Here is a 26,190-nt window from a genome sequence, read left to right as displayed (position 1 = left end):
TAGCTGGGACCATAGGTACACACCACTGTACCTGGATTCTTAAGATTTTCTAAGAGCTTAAAGTTACATGAAAAATATATGGTCTATCAACCATATTTCTCAAATTAAATGACAGCATCAATTTCCAACATTGGTAAAGCTATAAAACTGCTCTTCTGGCTCAAAGCTGTAATTTTAAACAACCCCATCTTACAAAATTCAAAGGGTCAATACGGTTAGAAAATTTTGCCTGTTTATCAGAAAGTTTTAGGATTGGTTTGAGAGATGAAATGTTAGCAAAACCTAAGACCCTAATAAACCTATAGTTAAACAAGAATCTGGTTAGGAGTAAAAGAAGTAAACGGTCACTGATTTCAGGGCCCATCTGTAGACTAGCATTCTTCATACAAAAAAAAAAAGGTGTCATTTAACCTAAAGTGGGCAATCTGTTGGTATTTCAGGCAACTGTAGAGTGCAGTATAGGTATAGATAACTTTTAAAGTGAAATCTAGTAAATTTAGTTACTTTGCATTCTTGAACTAGAAATCTTTGCGAACAGATCTGCAAATCTACTAGCTAATGTCTCACGGTTATGTTCTTGAGGGGCAGTGAGGCTGTGAATGTCCTCTACTGATGAAGTGAGCACAGCACATGGAATGACAAGGAGGCAAGGGGATAGTCTCATAGGCCAAATAAATCCTGGCTATCAGTAGGTGACAGATGTCTTAGCCAGATCACCCCCACAGCAATGTTGACCACATGGAAAACACACATGGAAAATTCACCATTTAATAATGTTCATTTTCCTCATCTTTTTTTATTCATTTTTTTGAGATGGAGTCTCGCTCTGTCACCCAGGCTGGAGTGCAGTGGCTTGATCTTGGCTCACTGCAACCTCTGCCTTCTGGGTTCAAGTGATTCTCCTGCCTCAGCCTCCCGAGTAGCTGGGATTACAGGCATGTGCCACCACATCCAGCTAATTTTTGTATTTTTAGTAGAGACAGGGTTTTACCATGTTGGCCAGGTTGATCTTGAACTCCTGACATCAGGTGATCCGCCCGCCTCGGCCTCCCAAAGTGCCAGGATTATAGGTGTGAGCCACCACACCCGGCCCATTTTCTTCGTCTTATATAAATGACACTCTGTGTGTATAAAGAATCATAGCTACACATCAAGTATAAAATGTTAATATTAGATGTTATCTCCCACTGATAGGTTTAGAACCATCTAGATTCTGGGCTAATGTTATTTTCTTTCTAATTATGGGGAATTGCTGTGAAATAGAACTCAAAAATTTAAATTACACTTATGTAGGTATTAGGGAGTTTCAAGCAATGTGACATTTTTGATAGGCTAAACTAACAAAATAGGCAAGAAATATCATTAAAAATACGAAACAGAAGCTGTTGAGTGAAGAATATTATTCTACATTTCAATATCAACACTATCTCTTAGGCCTGTCTTAAACTGGAAGGAGCTATAGTGCAGGCACATTAATTTACACATTTTTTAGACATTTTCTTTTTATAGCACTATCCCATATATCAAATGAATAGACAAGAAAACAACTGTTATCTGAACAGACAAGAAATCAGTGAGGGTGGGGAGGAAAGAAAGCTTTTAAGTGGCTATCTATGTATGTACCTCCAGAACCTCAAAAATCCCTTGGGTAAATAAGAAATTGGACATTCTTTGGATTCATACCAGCTTTGAGAAAAAGAAAGGACAAGAGACAGCCTGCCTGGCGATTTCATAGAGGTTCTGGCCTTCTGTTCACATACTCATCATGACAGGTGCAGCCCCTTCCCTGCCTCCATCTGTGGCCTGGCTCAGCACTGAAACTGGCCTCTACACCAGGAAGAAGCATATGGGCTGGGACAGGATCAGCCTTTCCTTTCCGTTGCTATCTGCTCCCTGCTTGTCTAAGCTCGCCCCTTTAGTTACTGTAGATATCTTGGTCTTGACTCACTGCAAGTGTTAAACATGTTTTCAATGTAATCATTGATTAAAGGAAAAGAATATATGACACACACTTCTAAGTTATGAAGCATAGTAAAATGAGCCCAGTGAATCCGGCATCCAACTCAAGAAGCAGAATATCAAATACCATTGTTCCAGATCCCTCTCCTCTCCCAGACTCTCAGAGCTAACCCCTATCCTAAAATGTATCATTATTGTCTTTTCTGAAAAATAGACTTGCTAAATATATATATGTGTGTATATATACATTACTAAACTCTACATTGTTCAGTTTTGCCTATGGCAGGGCCTTTAAAATGCTATCATACCATAGGTAATCATATCTGGCTTGCTTTAAAAAAAACAAAACACAAACACTATAACTTTCCTAATGGTCGTCCAAGTTGAAGCTTCTAAGTAGTAGTTACTGTTGTATAATATTCCATTTTGTATATAAACCAATGTTTACTTACCAATTCTTCTATCCACGTAAACTATTATTTTTCATAGACTTTTGCTTTAAGAATTTTCCTATAAACATCCCTGCAAATGTCTCTTGATGCATATGCCAAATTTCTTTGATGGTACATAGCTAGTTGTGGAATTGCTGGGTTATAGGGTATGTGAATGATTAACACTATAAGTTAGGGCCAAATTGTTTTCCAAAGCAGTTCCAGCATCTACTCTCCTACTGGCATCACGAAAAGGATCCTGTTGCTCTACACATCTTTGCCAACACTTGGTATTTTCAGACTTCTTAATTTTTGCAATCTAGTAAGTGTGAAATGGAATTTCAATGTGGTTGTAATTTACATTTTCTTGAAAACTAATGAGTTTTGTCTATCTTTTTATATGTCTAGTTGCCATTGGTTTCCTCTTCTATGAGATACCAGTTCATTTGTCCACTTTCCTTTTTAGGTTAACTGTTTTTCCTACTGATTTTAAAGAATTCTTTTTATCTTCTGATTATTATACTTTGTTAGTTATCTAAGCAATGTAACTGTTGACATTTTTTACTCTCACTGGGCAACAATCCTAGTGCTGGCTTCTCCCATTGCACCCTCCTTCCTTGCCCCAAATTAGAAAGGAATTGAGAAAACAGCAATATGAGTTTCTAATTAGCTTTTAAAATTCTATATCCTGAGGATATTTCAAATAATTTAGATACTTTTCACATAGACAGAGATAAAATTATTATCAGGAATGGTGAATGTAATGGAAACGGACATTCGACCACCACTGTGGATAATGTAAACTGAATCTTGATAGGGTGATGATATGTGAGTGTACACATTTGATGAAACGCATAGAAATTATTATATATAAATTCTATCTCAACAAGGAGGATTTAAAATAACAGGTGTAAATTATAGCACATTAGGGTCTATGTCCGGAGCTCGACTGCCATATAGCTTTGCTACTTGGCAGCTGTGTGACCACTTTGGGCAAGTTATTTCACATTTCTAAGCCTGAGGTTTCTCACTGGTGAAATGAACATAACAGCAGTACCTGTGTCACGAAGATGGTTGTGAAACAGAAACAAATTAGTTTGAAACTGCTTAGAATAATGCCTGATGCAGAATGAGCATCAGATACATGGTAGGCTATAAAACATGTAGACAAATGTATCGTTGCTTCCTCTATGGTTTGTTGTAGGGTCTGAAAAATTCTTCTCTACCAAATTGTGATATTCTCCTACCTTTTCTTCCAAAAGTTTAAGTGCTGTACTTTTCACACTTGGGCAGATAATACATTTACGATTTATTTTTGAGTCTGCTGTGTAGTAAAGATCTTTATTTTTTAATTTTTTTTTCTGAGAGATAACCAATTATCACAACACTATTTATTAAGTTAGGTATACTTTCCCATTGATTTTGAATTCTACCACTGTCATACCAGATTCCTTGCAAGCTTGGGTTAATTTCTGGATTTGTTATATGTTCTATTAAGTCTACTGTCAATCACAGCAACAACACCACATGGTCATAATTCCTACATGATAATAAATCATGATATGTAATAGTGGAAGTTTTTATTCCTTATTCTTCACAGTTGTCTTATTGATTCTGGGGCGTTTGCTCTTTCATATGAACTTTATACGTAATTAGCCTATCAGGTTCCATGAAAACAACAATAAAAATCCTGTTGGAATTCCATTAAATTTATAGACTTTTTAGGAGATGAACTGATAATCGTTAATTAATATTGATCCATTAACATAAACTATACATTTATTCAGATATCCTTTTATCTTTCAATCATGTTTTATACTTTATAGTTCTTTTTCTTCCAGTATTTTAGTCTGCCTTTTAACAGGAAGATATAATCCGTTGACATTTATTGTTATTATTGATATATTTGAACCCATTTCTACCATCTTTTTTTTCCCCTTATGCCTCTCTCACCTACTTGACCCCTTTATTTTGGCCTTCTGTATCTCTTTAGCCTCCTTTCCTCTCTTCTGTTAGTTTGGAAACAATAGATTATATTTCTAATCTTTAAAAATTATTATTTCTCTTCACATGACAGAGACCATACCATTCTCTTCCTACTTTTATTGAGAATGAAGGAAAAAGAAAAACCCAGAGATAAAGGAGAGGAAAGAATAAAAGAGAGGCCAAGTGACAGTGATGGGATACTTTGAAGTGGGAGAGCATAATTTTAGACCTCAAAGGAAAAACTGACTCCTTTCCTTTCTCATAGAGTTCCTGCCCTCATCGCACACTTAAAAAGTGTGCTAGGCAGTGTCACTTGAAGGGTTATAGGTCATTTCATTTTCAGTATTTCCTTTATATTTATCAGTCATTCAGGAACTCAAGGTCTCTATTGTAACCATTACTCTTAAAATGGCTTACTATCCCATATTTTTCTGATCCTAGTTTTAGGTGAGCTATTTTAGTTAAAGCACTGTAAGAATTTGTCACCAGCAAAAATCTGAGGCAATTGGGTACAGATTTACACAGAGACAATACATCTGTATCTTAAACTTATAGGAAATCAATTGAAACAAGGCAGTATTTGCATCCCATTTACCACATAAAATACTCAGAACTGGTTGTAGTGGCTCACGTCTGTAATTCTATCATTTTGGGAGACCAAGGAAGGAAGATCACTTGAGGCCAGGAGTTCAAGAACAGTCTGGGCAACATAGCAAGGCCCTATCTCTACAAAATATAAAAAATTAGCTGGGTGTGGTGGTGTGTGCCTATAGTTCTAGCTACTTAGGAGGCGGAAGCAGGAAGATAGCTGGAGCCCAGGGATTTGAGGTTACAGTGAACTATGATTGTGCCACTGTACTCCAGCCTGAGCAACAGAGGGAGACCCTGTCTCTAAAAAACAAATAAAAAAATAAAAAATAATAATACTTCAAGACATAAGATCTAGAAATTCTTAGGAATTATTTCATCATAATAAGCATAATCTTTGTGGACAAAAAAGTTTATTTCCAATTTAAACTTCTCATTTTTACTTAGCAAGGAAAGATCAGTTTTTTTTTTTTAGAATATCTCTACACAGAACTTTCTATTTTTCTCATATAACTTTATTTCACACCTTAATATTTTCAGGTTCTTTAAGATTTACATACTTCCACGGCAGGCACGGTGGGTCATGTCTGTAATCCCAGCACTTTGAGAGGCCGAGGTGGGCAGATCACCTGAGGTCAGGACTTTGAGACCAGCCTGGCCAACATGGTGAAACCTTGTCTCTACTAATAATATCAAAAATTAGCTGGCATGATGGTGGGCGCCTGTAATCCCATCTACCTGGGAGGCTGAGGTAGGAGAATTGCTTGAACCCGGGAGGGGGAGCTTGCAGTAAGCCGAGATCGCGCCACTGCACTCCAGCCTGGGAGACAGAGCAAGACTCTGTCTGAAAAAAAAAAAAAAAAAAAAAAAAAAAAGATTTACATACTTCCAAGGTTCTTTCATGTGGACTTATAGGTATATCTTTAAAGAGTACTTTCATTCACTCACGATCCATTAAACAACCTAAAACCCTTATCATTTCTATTTGCAAAATTAACTTAGGTATACAAAGTTAAAACAAAGTCCCTGTATTTCAGAAAACCAGAAAAAAACTATGGTTGATGAAAATTAATAACTAAAAGTATAATGCAAATAAAAAGGACTGAATGAACAACTTGGAAGTGTATTCAGCAATATTGAGATTGATCAGCTTCCTAAGCAGAAAATAAAGACCACAGCCACAAAGCAGTGAAGAACTGATCATGACAATAATGCTATCCATTGGGCAAATATCACCAAATATTCTATTTTATTCCCATATCTGCACTTTCTTTACGTCAACACTCAAGAATGACTACGCTTGTTGTTCCTGTGGGCCTCTCCAAGAGTCAGTTTGCTCACTTCACAGTTTTGGTGAAAGTGCATTCCAAATTTTATCTCTGATCTTCCACAGGAAGCATACAAGCAGTATAGTTTAAGATCTTCAACTACGGTTCTACCCTGCCTTTATGCCTCTAGTGATGGTATACACACTGCACTCATGAGGTTGGCAGTCTCAAAGTTGAACAATTTTAGACGTTATAAAGTTTTCCTCAATATATGGAATAAAACTGGCTTCCTTACAAGACCTACCTTTAACCTTGGATTCACAATAACAGAAAAATCTGTCCCCCTTCCCCATCTGATGACTCTAAGACAGTTAGTTTGTTCGACATTTTTTCTCCTTTTCTTTTTTATGAGACAGGGTCTCGCTCTGTCGTCCAGGCTGGAGTACAGTGACACGATCCTAGCTCACTGCAGCCTTTACCTCCTGGGCTCAAGGGATCCTTCCACCTCAGCCTTCTGAGTAGTTGGGACTACAGGCGCAGGCCATCATGCCCGGCTAATTTTTGTACTTTTTGTAGAGACAGGGTTTCACCATGTTGCCCAGGCTGGTCTGGAATTCCTGAATTTTTTTTTTTTTCTCCTTTTCTTTTTTTTTGACGGAGTCTCGCTGCATCGCCCAGGCTGGAGTCCAGTGGCGTGATCTCGGCTCACTGCAAGCTCCGCCTCCTGGGTTCACGCCATTCTGCCTCCCCCGAGTAGCTGGGATTACAGGCGCCCGCCACCATGCCCGGCTAATTTTTTGTATTTTTAGTAGAGACAGGGTTTCACCGTGTTAGCCAGGGTGGTCTTGATCTCCTGACCTCACGATCCACCCACCTCGGCCTCCCAAAGTGCTGGGATTACAGCACTTTATTTCTTTATTTATAGGTGAGAATAATTCTTTCCTAAAATGAACACATCATTACTTGAAAGTGTTAATGCTCTCGGTATTAATATATCTGAATATTTCCTAAGATTATGTTTTGAATTATTGGTTAGCATAAACCTATTTTGTTTAGATTTGTCCTATGACTTTTATTATTTCCTTGATAGTTTGGATTTTGCAAAGTCAATGACACTGTTAATTGTTAAGAAAAGCAACATAGTGATAACCTTCCGCTCTGTATTCTAATCCTAATGTCTTAATCAATTCTAAGACCAGGAAAAACTATAACTTGTAAGTCATACTTCATTTACAGGCTAAAAAATATGGATTATAACACCTGATGTGCAGAATATGTGAGTATAAAAATATTTTCAAAGTGTACTATATCAGTAATTTTCATCAATTTTTAGAAATTGTAAACATGAAAATAGGAATTTTGAAATAATGAAGATTGTGACAGACTGATCAGCAACAGTAATTTATTTTCTACAAGTAGCAAGAGTATTTTTATATAGAATATTCTTAAGCCAGAGCTATCCTAAGATACTTGTGAATTTCCAAATATCATTATAGAATTTCTCTCATAAAATACATAGAAGCAGCAAATAGAAAATAGCACAGCCATTTTCAGGTGGAGATGCTGAGCGGACTATATCTCGTAAAGGATCACTTCAACAGAACTCTGCGATGATAAAAATGTTCTATTTTTATGCTGCCCAGTAAGGTGGCACAAATAAGATAAGCATTTACACAGCTACTGAGCACTTGAAATGTGGCTAGTGTATTGAGAAATTTAATTTTAATTAATTTACATTTAAATAGCCACACATAACCATATGAGATAGCACAGTTTTTAGCCTCATGCCCTCTCCATATATATTTTTCTTCCCTTTTTACCTAACACAGTGGTTCCCAATCAATGGCAGTTTTGCCCACTAGGTGACATATGTCAATTCCATATCTGGAGCCATTTTTGGCTGTCACAACTGGTGGATGCTGCTAAACATCCCACAATGCACAGGAGAGTCTCCCACAACACAGAATTATCCACTCAAAAATATGAATAATGCTGAGGTTAAGAAACTCTGATATATTAAAAGGATCTTCAAATGAAATGAAAAGTACTTTGAAAATAATTATGAATGGCTATATAACATTCTAACATTAGCTGGTCTGCTCATTACATAAAATAATCTCTAACCACTGTTAGATAATTCCATCCTGATTGCTACTGTTTTCCCTTTTCACAGTAGTTTAGTGAGTATGCCATCTCGCCTGATTTTCAGTCATAGTGGCCTCTGTAAATATAACAACATGACCGAAACTGGTAAATTTACTTCAGTAATAGGGATAAGTATGCATAAACTCTCAACAGTTTGTTTTGTAAACATGAACAATTTTATAACAAAAATTTTTATCTTTTACCTCTCATTTACCTCAAAAGTTGTATGAAAGGATTAGTTTAGTGCAAATGTGTAATCAATGACATAAAAATAAGTTCATGTTGTTATGAATCAACAGTAATCTTTTTCCATGAAATGATCAAAACAATAACATCTTTTAAGATATTTAAAATACCCATTTATGCCACTGTTCTTGTAATATACCATTTATGTGAACAGTTTCATCTATACTGAAAGTACAGAATATAAAAATCTCCATCCTAAAAGGGTTTAAAATATAGTGGAAAAAGAAATAGCTAACAGAGCAGCAGTAACAAAAAATGGACAAAAGCAAATTGTTTTTGAAATGCAGGCTAATAAAGGAATCTTGTTGGAAGTTCTAGCCCATGCAGTGAAAACAAGACAATAGTTTAGAATGTGTTTTCTTTCTTAATGAAAGAAGACAGAAAAGATGACCTCTTACAGGGCATTTCCTACATATATTTTTAAAATGTCAACTTTTTAATTTTCTTGAAAACATCATTGTCCCTATTTACCTTATTTCTCATTGTCTAACAGCAATGTAAGTATCTTATTCTTAGATACAACTCATGAACATGTAAGCTGTTCACATATGGATCTCATAAAAAATGGTAAATAAAGACAAAATCTACCTTAACCTAATTGAAAGAAAATATTTTAGCTATCATTGAGATTTTACAACCAGTTAAAAAATTTAAAGCACATATAAAGGAAGAAAAATATCACTCATATAATTGTGACTGCCCTCAAACTTCCATTAAGGATTTAAAAATTAGGATGTTTTTCATTAATCCTGTCATAAACTTAACAAACATATACCCTAACAAATGGTACATTCTCTCTCTTGTTGTATTATAGCAAAGATGAATATAAAAATGACATTCATCAGGGCGCTGTGGCTCATGCCTGTAATCCCAGCACTTGGGGAGGCCAAAGCAGGTGGATCACCTGAGGTCAGGAGTTCGAGACCAGCCTGGCCAACATGGTGAAACCCTGTCTCTACTAAAAATACAGAAATTAGCAGGGCATGGTGGTGGCCACCTGTAATCCCAGCTACTCGGGAGGCTGAGGTAGGAGAATAGCTTGAACCCAGGAGGCGGAAGTTGCATTGAGCCAAGATTGCGCCATTGCACTCCAGCCTGGGCAACAAGAGCAGAACTCAGTCTCAAAAAAAAAAAAAAAAAAAGAATGACATTCATGGCCGGGGCAGTGGCTCACCGCTGTAATCCCAGCACTTTGGGAGGCCAAGGTGGTAGGAATGCTTGAGGCCAGGAGTTAGAGACCAGCCTGGGCAATATGGCAAGACCCCCATCTCTACAAAAGTAAAATAAAAAAATCAGCTGGGTGTGGCAGTGCATGTCTCTAGTCCTGGCTACCTGGGAGGCTGAGGTAGGAGGATTGCTTGAGCTCAGGAGTTTGAGGCTCCAGTGAACCAGGATCATGTCACTGCACTGTACTCCAGCCTGGGTAACAGAGCGAAACCCTGTCTCTAAAATAAATAAATTAATTAAATAAATAAAAGAATGACATTCACTTCCAGTTATATTATTCTATTTTCTTTCCTATATTTGTTAAGGTATCCAATCCTACTTCCCTATCCATCTCCAAAACAATTTTAGCTAGGTTACCATGGTTTAAAGAGATTGTTTTTATAACAGTATAAATGCAGAGCCTTTTCTCTTTTCCCTCTCTGGAATAAGTGTGTCTGGAAAGAGCCTCATTAGTGAAAAAATCTTTTATTCAATGCTGAGATCCTTTCAGTCTCTCTTTCCAAATAATTCATTCACTGTAGCTTTCATGAGAAAAATTAATTGTGAAATAAGCTCTGGAGGAGGGAAAAAAGGCAGTCCCCAAATTCATGAGGCATAATATTTACTATCAATAGTTCTGTAATTTATAGTCCACATTGATTTTTTTCATTCTCTTACTGCAGAAAATATTTATTGAACTTCTTTTGTGTGCAATGAACATATTAGAGAAAAGACTTCCCTCATGGAGACTATTCTCTAGTTGGAGAGGACAGATGATAGATTAAAGAAGTGAAGTACCAAATACTACAGACAACAGAGCGGGGAAGGAAAGCAGGAGTGCTGGGGTCACTGAGAAAGTGAACACCTGAAGGAAGCAAGGGAATGAGGCAGGAGGTTATCTGTGGGAAGCGCACTGAGGCAGGGGCCATCAAGTGCCCAGGCTCTCAGGTAAGACCTGAGAGCCCACTGTGTTGGAGACCACTGTGGCTGGAGTTATAACGGCAGCGGGCAGGTGGAGACAAAGGTTGGAGATGGAAAAAAGTCCAGATCATGTCCTGTTTGTAGACCATCATAAGGACCTGGCTTTCCTGAGTGAGGCAGGAAGTCATCTGAGGGTTGTAAGCAGATGAGTCACATGACTTGACTTGGGTTTCAACAGGACTATTTTGGCTGCTGTTGAGGAGGGACAAGGGCAGACACAGGACACTATGCTACTACAACACATTTCAGAGATGATGTTGGCTTGGACTAGAATGGTATATGTAAAGGTGGTGAGTACAGGATCTATTTTGAAAGCAGAGTCAACAAGATTTGTGGATTCAATGTAGGGAACTACAGAAAGAGAGGAATCAAGGATGGTATGATCCCAAGGTCTTTGGCCTAAGCTGCTAGTAGGTGGAGCTGGCATTAACAGAGTGGGGGAAAGCTGCCAGAGGAGCCAGATGGGGAAGGAAGCTCAAGAGCCTAGTTTTGGATGTCTTAAGTTCAGTCTGACTTTCAGATGTTTCCAAGTGGAGCAAAGAACGCAGCTGAAAATATGATCACATTGTTCAGCAGGGAGATCTGGGTTGGAGATGTAAATTAATGGGAATCCTTAAAGGACTACAAATAGAAAAGAGAAAACGGTCTAAGGACTGATCCCCGTGACATGCCGACTTTAACAACTTTAAGAAGTCAGGGAACATGGAGAAATGTGTCAGGTAGGCTGAGAAGGGAGTGGCCGTTGAGTTACAAAAACAAAAACAAAAAAAACAAAAAAAAGCAAGGTTTCTTGGAAACCAAGTGAAGAAAATACTTCAAGGAGAAAGTGAGCAATTGTATCAAAAGCTGCTGATAAGTCAGATGAGGACCAAACAATTTGGCCAAGTGGCGGTCACTATTGATCTGAGAAGGGCAATTTCAGTGGAGTGGAAGGAGAGAAAAGTCTAAACAAACGTATGGGTTCCAGAGTACCCTGAAGGAAAGAAAGTGAAGATGGTGTATAGACTATCCTTTTTTAAAAAAAATTATTTTCCTTTTTTTTTTTGAGACAAGGTCTCACTCTGTTGCCCAGGCTGGAGTGCAGTGGCATGCTCATGGCTCACTGCAGCCTCAACATCCCAGGCTCAAGTGATTCTCCCACTTCAGCATCCATAGTAGCCGGGATTACAGGCATGTACCACCACGCCCAGCTAATTTTTTTGTTTTTTGTATTTTTTGTAGAGATGGGGTTTCACCAGGTTGCCTGGGTTGGTCTCGAACTCCTGAGCTGAGGCAATCTGTACGTATCAGCCTCCCAAAGTGCTGGGATTACAAGCGAGAGCCACTGTGCCCGGCTTGGACTACTCTTCTGAGGAATTTTTGCTTTAAAGAGACAGAGGGAAATGGGGTGATAAGATGAAAAGTATAGTAGGTTAAAAGAGTTTTTTTTTTAAGATGGGAGAAATAATAATAATGTTGGTATGCTATCGAGAAAGATCTAGTAGAGAAGATAAAAGAGATGAAGCTGAAAAGAAGGGGGACAACTGCTGAAGTATGGTTTTTAAGGTGTATAATTTAGCCTCTGAAGACATCCATTATAGCATCCAATATAAATGAAGAGAATCAGTTAGAGAAAAATAATTGCGGGTTTTAAGAGTACTGCCAGACAATTAAACTAAGGTAAAACAAAAATGTATTATCATTGTAAAAAAGGGAAACATAGATATATAGAATTAAAAAGGAAGTCTCCAAATTAATCCACTGCTACATAAGAAAGTAGTACTTATCAAATATCTGTAGTACCTAATTTTACATTTAGAAATGATCAAGAAATCACAAAATAAAAAACAAACAAGGCGAACTATATTAAAACTATAAACTCTCTATGCAACCAAGAATAAAATATCTAAAAGAAAACTGAAATTAGATTGAGAAACACATTTGCATGAAATATCACATAAGGTTAATTCCTTTATTTTGTAAAAAGCTCAGACAAAACAAGTAAATTATCAAATAACCAAGAGATAAATGGGCAAAGTATATACTTACCGTATGCACAATATATATAATTAATAAAAATCTGGACAAGCATTCAAACATGCTGATAAATAAAATACAAAAGAAAACAATGAGATATGTTACATTTATTGGTAAAGTATTAAAAAATTAAAACTTCCGACTCTGGCTACATTGTGATAAAGAAAGTACTCATACATTGCTGCTAGCATGTAAAATATTAATATTCTTTTGGAAAGCAATTTGGCAATTCATATCAATGATCATAAAAATATTCAGTGTTTGACTGAGAAATACTCCTCCTGTATTTTTATCCCAAAGAAATATGTACTTCAAAAGAAGTATATATAATGTCCATTATGGCATTATAATTGCTTTGCAGCATTACTTATAATAATGAACTACTAAAAATTATCTACATGTAAAATTAAATACAAATAGATGAATGGCTAAGAATATAATACTGGCCTGATCAAACAGAAGATATTAAATAAGATTTCAGAGCAACACAGAAGATGCTTATAAGATTTCAGAGCAACAAAGAAGATGCTTACAATATAATAAAGAATAGTATAACATTTTTACTATACTCTAATTAAAATTATGTTACCTACACAAAGTGATTCAAACAAAAAATGTATATTGAAGATACTTTAAACATTCAGCATGCTGGGATTTTAGGAGAGCATGTTTTTCCTTTTTCTGATAACTACTACTAGCATTTACTGAATGCTTACTATGTGCCAGATGCTGGACTATAGACATTACATATAGTAATGTATTTAATCCCATGGGGTAGGTTATGACGCATAAATGGCAGAGCTAATAGTTGAATTTGGCAATCTGGCTTTAATCTTGATCCTAATCACAATGCTACATCATAAAAACAAATTAAGAAAAGTTGAGAAAAAATGGAATTTCCCTCAACTTATGAGAGTCAAGTTTCAAAAGGTGAGGTGTGGATATCATATATGAATGGAACATCATTGGTAATCTCAAACTACTATCCCTTAAAAATTGGTAACTACTCATGCTTGTAATCCCAGCACTTTGGGAGGCCGAGGTGGGAGGATCACCTGAGGTCAGGAGTTCAAGTCCAGCCTGGCCAACGTGGTGAAACCCCGTGTCTACTAAAAATACAAAAATTAGCCAGGCGTGGTGGCACATGTCTGTAATCCCAGCCACTCGGGAGGCTGAGGCAGGAGAACTGCTTCAACCCGGGAGGTGGAAACTGCAGTGAGCCAAGATCGTGCCACTGCACTCTAGCCTGGACACCAAGAGAAAAACTCCGTCTCAAAAAAGAAAAAAAAAAAAAGGTAACTAATCTGTCAATCTTGCCTGTGATGTTAAAGTAAGCTGAGATTGAACAGACTGTAAGTAATGGAAAAATACTTTCATATCATCACAGAATGCGAAGGCTGGACAAAAGAGCTTGGGGGTTATCAGGTCTCTTTGCCTCTTCTGAGAAATAGAACCAAGGTCTATAATCAGCAAGAGACTGCCTCAGGGTCATTCAGCTGGTTAAGGTAACCAAAGCCAGTTCTGAATTCCAAGTTTCTTGATAACAATCCAGTGATATTTCTTCCTACACCATTTTACTCACTTCCCTCATAAAAAAGCTATCTATATATCTATTACGTTTTAAGTGCACACTCAATGCCAAGCACCACACTTCCACGTTTTAGTTAAACTAATTTAATCTTTACAACAGTCTTTTTTTTTTTTTTTTTTTTTTTTTTTGAGACAGAGTCTTGCTCTGTTGCCCAGGCTGGAGTGCAGTGGCACGATCTCAGCTCACTGCAACCTTTGCCTCTAGGGTTCAAGTGATTCTAGTGCCTCAGCTTCCCTAGTAGCCAGGACTACAGGTGTGTGCCATCACGCCCGGCTAATTTTCTTTACAACAGTCTCGTGTGGTATTTATAATCACTTAAAGGCAAGAAGGCTGAAGCTCAGAAGGGTTTAGCATGCTACCCAAGACCACACAGCTGTAAACAGTGGTATCCAGGGCCAGGTGCGGTGGCTCATGGCTGTAATTCTAGCACTTAGGGAGGAAGGTGGGTGGATCACTTGAGGCTAGGAGTTCAAGGCCAGCCTGGCCAATATGGTGAAACCCTGTCTCTACTAAAAATACAAAAAAATTAGCCGGGTGTGGTGGCACGCACCTGTAGTCCCAGCTACTTGGGAGGTTGAGTCATGAGACATGAGAATTGCTTGAATTGGGAGGTGGAGGTTGCAGTGAGTTGAGATCACGTCACTGCACTCCAGCCTGGGTGACATAGAGACTCTGTCTCAAAAAAGAAAAAAAAAAAAAAAAAAGAGTGGTGTCCAGGGCTAATTTCTCGGGTGTTGAAGTGCAGGATCTTGGGACAAAGTGCTTCTACATACAGGGTGCTTTGGTTATGGAGGTTCCCTGCCCATGCTACCAGAGGTTCATGTCGAGAGAAGGGTCTGATCTTGCTCAGGAGGTGGTGGTTGTCCCAGCAGGTTAGAAAGAATCAAGTAAATTCTACCTCCTGGTGTGAAAAAGGTTTCCAAGTTTGTGTAGATCCTGTGATTGCTCTTTCATGTTTAGAGAGAGAAACTGAGTAAAGAGGAAAAATAGAATGATGTTTATATTCTCTACAAGTGTGCTTTCTAATGTGCTAATGTGTTCATGGCTTACAAAATAACAGTTCCTGACACTTGAGAAATACATTTCTTTTCATGACATTTTCTTCCTCACATTTTTTTTTTTTTTTTTTTTTTTTTTGAGACGGAGTCTTTCTCTGTCCCCCAGGCTGGAGTGCGGTGGCGCGATCTCGGCTCACCGCAACCTCCACCTCCTGGGTTCACGCCATTCTCCTGCCTCAGCCTCCCGAGTAGCTGGGACCACAGGCGCCCGCCAGCACGCCCAGCTAATTTTTTTGTATTTTTTAGTAGAGACGGGGTTTCACCGTGTTAGCCAGGATGGTCTCGATCTCCTGACCTCGTGATCCACCCGCCTCGGCCTCCGAAAGTGCTGGGATTACAGGCTTGAGCCACCGCGCCCGGCCTTCCTCACATTATTGCTCCCTGTCTTTGGCCTCAAACTTTACATTCTGTAGCTCAAGCACTTTAACTGGAGAGAGGCTTTAATCCCCTCTCTCCAGTTAGGGAGCCTCCTAAGGAGTCTCCTTGTCTTCCAGGTCTCCATTGCCAATCATTTCACAGAAGGGCAGAGAATCTTCCCAAGCAAAGCTGTTGCTGCCTTATAACATTTACCCCTTCTTTCTTGAAAACAGGCCCCAGGCTACCTTTCCAGCTTGCTTTTTCCCCACCCGAGTCCCTCACACCCACTGTAACTAATCTGGGCTTTTCCTCCTCTGGGCTTTGGCTCACGCCGGTCCCTATATCTGGAATCCTTTCCTTTTTTCATCTTTGGCTGCCTAGATTCTGTCCATTCTTTTTTGTTTATTTGAGGCACAGTCTCACTCTGTGGACCAGGTTGGAGTGCAGTGGCACGATCACGGCTCACTGCAGCCTTGACCTCCTGGATTCGAGCGATCCTCCCACCTCAGTCCCTGAGTAGCTGGGATTACAGGTGTGAGCTACTGTGACTGGCTAATTAAATTTTTCTTTTTTTGTGGAGACAAGGTCTCGCTATGTTGCCCAGGCTGGTCTCTAACTCTTGCGATCAAACAATCTTCCCTCCTTGGCCTCCCAAAGTGCTAGGATTACAGGTGTGAGCCACTCTACTGGGCCTATTCTTTAAGGCCCATCTGAAACGTAATCTCCCTTACCTTTTCTGATTCTCCAACCAGATATCCCTTTCTTGTCCAACACTGGGTATTAGACTGGGTGTAACTTTTATAAGAGTTGATATTTGGACCTGTACTGCAGATATCTGTGCACCCAAACTGTCAATTCCCGTGATCAACTACATGTTAGTGACCTTTGTGTTATAGGTAGCACCTAGAACAGACCTTCATATTGTCAATTATGAAAAACAAAAGTATAGAAGTGCTTCACAATTTTCTGTCAGCTGAAGAACTGGTTCAAAGAAATCCAGAGGCTTTTTTTTTTTGTAAAGTACAGCTTCTTAATAGGGCACTTGATTTTCTAGCTGTGGACACAACAGTTGATAGACATCTACTAGGTCAAGAAAGGTATGCCTGAATTAGGTAAATGACAGACTCAAAAGAGAGGCCAGGAAAAGGCTGAAAAACAATCTGAAGGCATCTGTGGTATCCTTTTGTTTATATCTTGATTTTTAGTTTCGTACAGGGGAACACAGGAAGCTCTGAGGCTTTAAAACTAGAAACTTTGCAATTTAATCAAATGAAAAATTTTGAATGCTGTGCTGCAAATCTGATTAAATAGGGCTAGTAATTCACTTCCAAACAAAATAAGCCCCAAACTCAGAAAATTTAGCTCCTTTTAACAAGAAGTCTGGTAATGTTATTTTTCCTACATTCTAAAGCTAATCAGAGAAGCCTGCCCCCTCACATAAACATTTTTTCATATACCTTTATGAAACCTTCTAACACTACTACACAGATGAATAATGAATTCACAGGCCCTAGCTGTAACTACGTCATTGTTTACTTGGTGACTTTTATTTTTAATCGGGGAGAGGGGTAAAATGGGGATGAGAGAAAATCAGTTTAAACTGTATTCAAATACATTTACACGATTAACACCACAACTCAAGGAATTTTTTTTTCTTACAGACCTGTAGCACTTGTTGGTAGGAGAACAATGAAATGAACCGATAATTTGAACAAAGGCAACAGGCACCTGCAGCCTTTCAATCACTTAGCAAATATTTCCGCCAAGACAGGGCCGATTTCGGGGATCTGGGCGAGCAGCCGGTGTCACCTTTCTCGGTAAGCTACAAATCTTGGGAAAACTAGGACCCTTCCCAGGGATCCTGGGCTGGGAGCGGTCTCCGGTTTTTAGACAAATCTCTCCTCCTACCACACGTGACCGAATGGCAATCAGCCGCCAAGAGAGACACCGCAACGCATCAGCCGCGGGATACAAAGGCTCGGCACTGCCGCCGCATCCACGGGAGGATCGCGGAGCCTCCCGCGCTCGGCGTCTGCGGAGCCTGCGCAGGGAGCAGCTCCGAGGCGCGCCGCTCCCGGGTCCGCAGGGCGGTGCCGCGCTGCGCGGGGAGCAGGAGCGGGGAGCGCGCGCCGCCTGCCCTGAGCGCCTGCCCACCCAGCGCCGCCGGAGCAGGGGCGCCGCACCACACGCAGCCGAGCAGCGCCACAGCCGCCGCCGCCGCCGTCGCCGCAGCTAGGCCCTCGGCCGTCACAGGGAGCCCCGCAGCGACGTGGACCAAGGTGAGGAAGCCGAGGGCTCCCCCAGCCCCTGCAGGCCCGAGGCCGGGCCACCCCGTCCCCGCCCAGGCCCAGGCCTTCCCTTTCCTCTCGGCTCCTTCCCCTTCCCACAGCTCCCCTGGGCCTCGCGCCGGCTGCAGGGCACAGTGAGCAGCACTTACACCACGGCTCTGGAGATAATCCAGGACACCATCTTCACGGGGGCTTAGGCCCCACGTCCGGGGCGGGTGGGCGCAGAGCGCTGCGGAGCAGGCCGCCAACGGCACGCCGCGCACTTCGCCGGCTCCTCGCGCTCCCCGGGGCCGCGCTGGCGCCCTCGGGAGCCGGGCCCGGTGTGTGCGCGCGGCGGCCTGGGCTGCGCGGCGGTCGGTCCCCCGCCCGTCCCCGCCCGCCCCCGCCCGCCGGCCGGGCCGCCGAGCCGGCCAGCCCCGCCCCTGCGCTCCGCTGATAGGCGGCGGCGGCGGCGCGTTGGCCCGGGCCAGGGCCGGGGCCGGGCGGCCGGGCTCCGGGGCTGGGCCGGCGGGACCCTAGTCCGCTTTGGACGGCCTCGCTGCCGCGGCCTTGGCCCCTGCGGTCTAACCAACCTTACCCTCCTCCTTAGCTCTTTGGGACGCCCACCTCGCGGCGAGAGTGGGGCAGGAGGCTGAGGAAGGGTACTGGAGGGCAGGGATTGGCAGTGCCTGTGTGAAAAGTGAGATATTCGCAGGAACTCGGTGTCCAATAAAACTGTCGACCAGGCCCTGGTTTTGGAGAGCCAAGACTTTGAGGTGTGCCTGGCCACATCCGGTATCCTCAGTGTTTACGGAGGCCCAGCACCAAAGGCGTCCTTATATTACCGCATTTTAAGGGAAACGTCGAGAGGTTCTTGCACAGGCCTCCGTGTGTGCCACGAGTCTCGTGGTGCAATGCAGGGAGGGACAGAGGAGGATTTCATGTTTGCAGTAGTGAGTGCAGTGATATCACTGTTCTGGGCCTCTTAGGGCACGTTTTCATCAGAGCATCTGCAAAGACTGTTTACAGACACAAATCTCCATTATTTCCCTGAGGCCTGCCAGATGTTCAAAGTAAAGGCTGGGTCTAGGATTCCTGACCTGTCTTAAGATTTACAACTATATTACAGCTGTAAGATTTACAATTATTTTTTGGAGGTTGGGTTACTGCTTACACCTTGCTTTTCTTGCAAATATTATTTCAAGGATAGACTTTTAAAACTCTTTTTTGTGACAGTATCAAATTGAGAAAATAATCTTAAAGTTTAGATATTTTTCTTTTTTCCAGTTAAGACGATAGTAAAAGATAATTCTAGTATTCAGATGGTGTGAAGAATAAAAGATGAAATGTAGGCTTGGAGCCTTTAATTAAAGTCCTAGAAAATATGATGGCTTTTGTGACCATACTGTAATTTTGTCTTCTTGTTCCTCAGTTTCCCTGTGATAAAAAGGGGATAATAATACTGTAGTCTGTCTCTTGCCTTTCAAGGGTGATGTGAGGCACTGCTAAATAATAAGTTTAGGAAATACTCTGACTTGCATGGAAGACAATCAAAGGACACAACAGATTATCCTAAATTATTTTCAGTTCTCAGTCAATAAATTGGGTAATATTTCATTATTTAAGAAACAAGCTCAGAAGCTACTTTCTACTCTTGGGTTAGGTTCTTTTTGCTTGTTAATTCATGTCAAGGCTATTTTTGTTTCAGGAATTTCAGTAATAATTTGCATTTACTCTGAATCTTTTATTTTTGGCCGTTATTCAGCATTATTTGAGGATCAGGTGTGCTGCATAAGCACCAGTTTTTTGGCGAACTCTCTTGTTCAATAAAACTCAAATGAATTTGAATATCATTCAAATCCCTTCATGAACAGGTCCTGAAATAGCTTTACAGCCTTTACTTTTACTACTTTCACCCCCAACTCCTAATGTACCCGTTCCCTATCTCTCTTCTCTCAGCCAACCTGTATTTTCATGCTCAGTGCTTTTGCCCAGATTTTGTTTTTCCCTTAACACTTTGCTTCCCATTCTGTACCTATCAGAACTCTCATTTTTCAGTGGCCTATGCCATGAAGACATCCTTGGTTTTCCTCAGGGACAATTATTCCTAATTTTGTCTGTGCCCTCATAATTTATTACTCGAATTTCTATTTCTTATCTGTGTCATTCTGCCTCTACCATGTCTAATGTACTGAATGGTAAAATGAGAACAGACATGGTGTATTAGATTTCTTTGTGTTTTCCAACTAGCCTCAGAGTAAACGTCCAATAAAAATTTGAATATTTGTGAAATACAGTCACTCTTTAAGCATCAGATTTAAAAAATTTCAGCCACGTACATTGGAAGTCTGTTAAAAATGTCTTTCTTGCCTTTTTACTTTGGAGGTCAACATTGTGAATATTAATTATTTCAGCTAATCCTGGTACATTAATGCCTCAGAGGTTGCTGAGATAGGTAGGATGGCTGGCTGCTCTCTGAAGTGTCCCTAGACTGCTGTGCGTTAAATTTCATTTTGTATGCTTATTATATCTTCTGCCTCTTCCATATTTAGGTTACTTTTTGCTGCTTTCTTTCTATTTACCTGGAACAGTGCCTTTTTTCACATCTCAGTAGGCCATGGGTTGGAAACCACCTACCATGTGCTATACACGTGTCATTGAGTCATTCTGACAACTTAAAAAGCCAGATAGTGTTTATTCCCTTTTGGTACCATGGAAAGTGAGGTTTAGAGAAGTTAACCCACTGGCCGGTGGTCACATAGGTCATTGGTAACAGAACTGGAGATCTAATTCATCTTCCCAAGCTTGTTTACATTATACAGGGATAGATAGCAGAACTGTGTTTAAGGCGGTGGGTCCAGCTTGGTGTTGCCCTCCAAGGGGAAACTGGAAGGCATTTTTTAGATTGTTGTAATGATTGGAGCTAACAACTTGCATTTGTTGAGTGGAGGCTAGAGAGGTGTGGGACAGTCCTGAAAAAAGTGTCCCCATGTCCTGCATGATTTAAGAATATCTGCCTTTCATGTAATATTAGTAATTATCAAAGCCTGGAACCTCCATCTTACATCATGATTTTAACTGAGACTGAATTTTCCACTGTCTGTTTCCACATGCAACGGTTATGTGAATTGAAGATTGTTTTGTTCACAACTTGACCAAGAATTGTTTACAGTTTTGGAAAATTGTATCATAAACAGCTCTGCATTCATAGATATATTCAGCTACTAGTTACTTCTTTAAGTCTTCTAGTGTAGTTTTGCCCCACATCGAAATACATGTTATTATAAATCATTTTCATGTCTCTTTTCCACTCTTATTTAGGGTATATGGATTTGTTTGAAATTGTAGGAATATTGTTATTTTGTTTCAGGGTGGTAAAGCAGAAGTTGGAAAATATTTTATGCAAGGGGCACATTGAGTCTGTTATGGTTGAGAACTGTTGATCTAAAGTAAGAGTAACTTCATCTGAGGAGAGTCTCTCGTGAAAAGTGCCCAGATTTTAGTGGAGGGTGTTTATAATTTCTGTGTATTGGACTGTGACTCAGATACACAGAAATATGCTAAATTTATTAGCAGATAGTTGAGATTTGCTAAGAAATAAGTGGCCATTATGCTGGGTGCGGTGGCTCATGCCTGTAATCGCAGCACTTTAGGAGGCCGACAAGGGCAGATCACTTGAGGCCAAGAGTTCGAGGCCAGCCTGGCCAACGTGGCAAGACCTCATCTCTACTGAAAATACAAAAATTAGCTGGGCATGATGGTGCACACCTGTAATCCCAGCTACTTGGCAGGCTGAGGCAGGAGAATCACCTGAATCCGGGAGGTGGAGGTTGCATTGAGCTGAGATTGCACCACTGCACTCCAGCTTGGGTGACAGAGTGAGACTCTGTTTCAAAAAAAAAAAAAATTGGCCATTAGATAAGTACTTCACTATATAAGATAAGGCGCTAGAGGCACTGGGAGAAAAGGAAATATAGTAGCTTCTGCCTAGAAGCTTTTATACTGTGGTCTCTTGGAGTGCTTGAAATCATTTCTTATATAGAAGATAGGATTTCTTTAAGTACTGAACTTAATTTTGATTTTATACATACATCGCTAATATACATTGTGCTATATAAAGCGCGTCCTTCATTGTGTTCTGCAAAGACACTTTTCTTCTCTGAGGAAGGCAGTGTATTTAGGGCAAAGGACATTTTCACAGGAAACCTAGTTCTACTACCAGTAATGTGATGTTTGGTAAATCATACTGTATGTTTCCTGTTGAATATGGGGATGATACTGTTATGAAGATCAAACATAAGGGGCTTTAAAATCTAAGGGTAATTAGACTGTTAAAAGCATTTGGTTTCTCTTTTAAATATTAGTTTTCCTAGGAGATATGTGGAATGTGCAACTTCTGCATGTTAAAGGAGTTCATTTATTAGCAGAGCAACAGAGAGTAGGAAAGTACCTAGGAGAGCAGGTAGTGAGAGCAGAATTAGAGGGTACAAAGATAATGTCTGATCCCTGTAATTATTAATGAGAATGCTAATGAGACTGAATACTAGGTCATCTTCCCATTTCTAATGAGAGAGCATTTTCAGTGGCTAAAAAATATATTTATTTGGAGAAAGGCTAAAATTACTAAATGAGTCTATCTTTCATAGTTGTTTAGAAAATAGGGGGAGGGAGAGGATCTTAAGAAGACTGACGTAACAGAGGAAAGCTGTTCTTTTTCTATCTGCTGCTAGGTGAATACCTCTTTTCTCTCAGGCAGTTTGCTTATGGAATTATGGTTACAACAGAGGTTAAGTTTGGCTTCAGAGATTGAAATTGAATGATAAGGAAATGATATTGAAAATACAATGATCAGATAGCAATAGAATAAAAAGATTAGGTTCTGATTAAGTATTCACTATAGGTATTGGTAGAAAAAGATGATGACTAGCTGACAACACAAAAAGTAAAATACATCTGTGATGGCTAGATCTGGGAAACACAGAAATTGACATTATCTGAGATTCTTACACATTTCCAGTAGTAGCCTTAACTATAACAATTAAGGATTTAGACAGAAGCTTTTGTTTTTCCTTCATGGTAAAATATGGTTTTGTGTTTGACCATATTAAGTGGCAGAGAAACATTTAGTTTAAGACAATTGAGGTACTTTTACTATTTACTTAAAATAGAATAGATTAAATCAGGGTTTTAAGCTCAAGATAGACTTATGATTTCAGGTATTCAGGTGCATATGGGGTTGTGGTATAATTTGCCAAATCTGAAATATTTGATAATGACATCATGTCTAGTAAGCAGAACTTCAACAAATTTCTATTGATGTTTTGAGTGATAATTCAAAGCACATGGAATAAATTTAAAAGGGAACAGTGAAAAGTTAGTCTTTTTTTCTTCCCTGTTTCCAGCTACTCAGTTCATTTCACAGGCAGTCTCTGTTCCCAGGTTTTTTTTTTTTTTTTTCCTCAAAGTCCAGAAACATACCCAATTATTAATATATATTTAGCCTAAGATAAAGACAGCATTTTATGGTTTTTGGAACATGATGGAATTATTCAGTAAATGATGATGTGACAACCAGCCAGCCATTAATAAAAACTGAAGAAAAAAAATTCTGATAGGTAGGAAATGGAAAAACTGAAAGTACCATAAAAGTACAAAAAAATAGATAAAGGTATTATATTCTTGATAGCAGGAGGACCTGTCATAAAATCAGAAACCATAATCATAGATTTGAGTATATAAGAATTCAAAGTCCTGTGCCTCCAAAACCAATGTAAACACGATTGAAAGATAGATGACAAACTAGGAAAAAATTTGTAAAACCTGAGAGAGGGTTTTCTGTCTGATTTTTGGGTATATATCTTCATATACAAAGCACTCTTTTTTTTTTTTTTTTTTTTTGAGATGGAGTCTCGCTCTGTCGCCCAGGCTGGAGTGCAGTGGCGCAATCTCCGCTCACTGCAAGCTCCGCCTCCCGGGTTCATGCCATTCTCCTGCCTCAGCCTCTCCGAGTAGCTGGGACTACAGGCGCCCGCCACCACGCCTGGCTAATTTTTTTTTTTTGTATTTTTAGTAGAGACGGGGTTTCACCGTGGTCTTGATCTCCTGACCTCGTGATCCGCCCGCCTCGGCCTCCCAAAGTGCTGGGATTACAAGCGTGAGCCACCGCGCCCGGCCTATACAAAGCACTCTTGAAAACTATTAAGAAGTAATCTCTGACGACTTCCAATTTCCAGTGTAGCATGTAAGGAGCTCAGTAATTGCCACTTGGTCCTGACAACAAATAAATAACTGAACAAAATGAAGAATAGACAACTCTTCTTAGATTCCTCAGATAAGTGAAGTCACAGGGCAAACCACATCCACCAAAACTGGAGAGACAGACAGCTGGATACAGAGAATCACAACTACTGAAGCAGAAACTGAGGATCAGAAACCCCTGAGGGAACCAGTACCCGGGTAGGAAAACCTGAGCTGTAATTGAGGAGTTGCTGGAGGCTCAGTGTGGACAAGTCTGAGACCTAAAAACTCCAGGGAGAGCCAGTCCTAAGAAGCCCCCATAGTTTTGTGAGATTTACTTCCTGGAGCTCTACCAGATCCTCACAGTAAATATTTGAGAAAAATCCTCTTATGCTGTCAGCGGGAGAAGGGAGAAGTGAAACATTTTGAAATACACCAAGGTATTCTGTTCTTAACAAGGCCTGCCCTCAGGAGAAATTATTTCTCTTAGAACCAAACCTAACTGGGGAATGGGAAAAATGCAGCTCCAGTCAACTCTAGCCCTCCACATGGAGAAAAGGAAATTCCTAACTCCACCTCCCTTTAGACTTCCAGTTGGGGGGAAGGGAAATAACTCCAGCCCTCTCCAGCCACCCTGTTCCATTTGAAGGGAGAAAAAAACCTGAGAAATGCTGGTGAAAGTTCACAGTCTAGAGGCACAGGCTCACCAGAGGACTGAGACCTAATCCTAGGCCTATAGAATGCTTCTCCTCCCCCATCACCCTAGTACTGCATTACAAAACACCTGTTTACTGTAGGCTTTTTTTTTTTTTTAATACTTAGTATATTATGTCCACCTTTACCAAAAAGTGACAGGCATACTAAAAGGCAAAAACTATAGTTTGAGGAGACTGAACCAGACATCAGAACCATAGCTAAATATGGCAAGAATGTTGGAAATATCAGACCAGAAATTTTTTTACGTATTTTTACTTTTTTTTAAAACTTTTATTTTAGATTCTGGGGTACGTGTGTGTGGTCTGTTACCTAGGTATGTTGCATGGTGCTAAGGTTTGGGGTCTGAATGATCCCATCACCCAGGTACTGACCTTAGTATCCTACGGTTTTTCATCCCTTCCACCCCCTCTCTCCCTCCTCTAGTAGTCTCCAGTGTCTATTGTTGCCATGATTATGTCAGTGAGTACCTGGTGTTTACCTCCCACTTATAAGTTAGGGCATGCAGTATTTGGTTTTCTGTTCCTTCCTTAATTTGCTTAGGATAATGACCTCCAACTCCATCCATGTTGCTGCAAAAGGACATGATTTCATTCTTTGTTATGTCTGCATAGTATTACATGGTGTATGTATACCACATTTTCTTTATCCAATCCCCTGTTGATGGGCACCTAGGTTGATTCCATGTGTTTGCTATTGTGAATAGTGCTGTGATGAATATGCGAGTGCATGCGTCTTTTTGGTACAACAAGTACATGTTCATGTGTTTTTGCTCATTTTTAAATGGGGTTATTTTATTTTATTTTTTGAGATAGAGTCTTGCCCTGCTGCCCAGGCTGGAGTGCAGTGGCGTGATCTCGGCTCACTGCAAGCTCCGCCTCCTGGGTTCACGCCATTCTCCTGCCTCAGCCTCCCGAGTAGCTGGGACTACAGGCTCCCGCCAACACACCCGGCTAATTTTTTTGTATTTTTAGTAGAGACAGGGTTTCTCTGTGTTAGCCAGGATGGTCTCGATCTGCTGACCTCGTGATCTGCCTGTCTCGGCCTCCCAAAGTGCTGGGATTACAGGCATGAGCCACCATGCCCGGCCTAAATCGGGCTATTTTTTGCTTCAATTGTTTAATAAGTTCATTATCAATT

The 26,190-nt window shown here is 40.2% G+C and overlaps 2 protein-coding genes across 3 annotated transcripts in view; one reads left to right on the top strand and one right to left on the bottom strand.

Moving 5' to 3' along the window:
• REEP3 (receptor accessory protein 3) overlaps positions 1–18,832 on the bottom strand; it is a 107,076-nt gene extending 88,244 nt beyond the window's left edge. Inside the window, exon 1 of one of the 2 annotated variants that reach the window (XM_063637909.1) lies at positions 18,698–18,832. Coding sequence is in view for 1 of the 2 variants with exons in the window: in XM_055274445.2 (XP_055130420.1) it covers positions 18,270–18,301 (32 nt within the window). In the remaining variant the exon portion in view is untranslated. Of the gene's footprint in view, positions 1–18,269; positions 18,489–18,697 lie in introns of those variants that run through there. The other variant, XM_055274445.2, reaches the window with a different exon arrangement.
• Positions 17,726–26,190, top strand: part of JMJD1C (jumonji domain containing 1C) — a 369,469-nt gene continuing 361,004 nt past the window's right edge. Inside the window, exon 1 of the mRNA XM_055274441.2 lies at positions 17,726–18,111. The gene's annotated coding sequence lies outside the window, so the exon portion shown is untranslated. The remainder of the gene's footprint in view (positions 18,112–26,190) is intronic.

This window comes from Symphalangus syndactylus, chromosome 4 (genome assembly GCF_028878055.3).
Source record: "Symphalangus syndactylus isolate Jambi chromosome 4, NHGRI_mSymSyn1-v2.1_pri, whole genome shotgun sequence".
Taxonomy (NCBI): domain Eukaryota; kingdom Metazoa; phylum Chordata; class Mammalia; order Primates; family Hylobatidae; genus Symphalangus; species Symphalangus syndactylus.
Note: the sequence above shows the minus strand (reverse complement) of the source record. Positions and strands in the feature narration are given on the sequence as shown.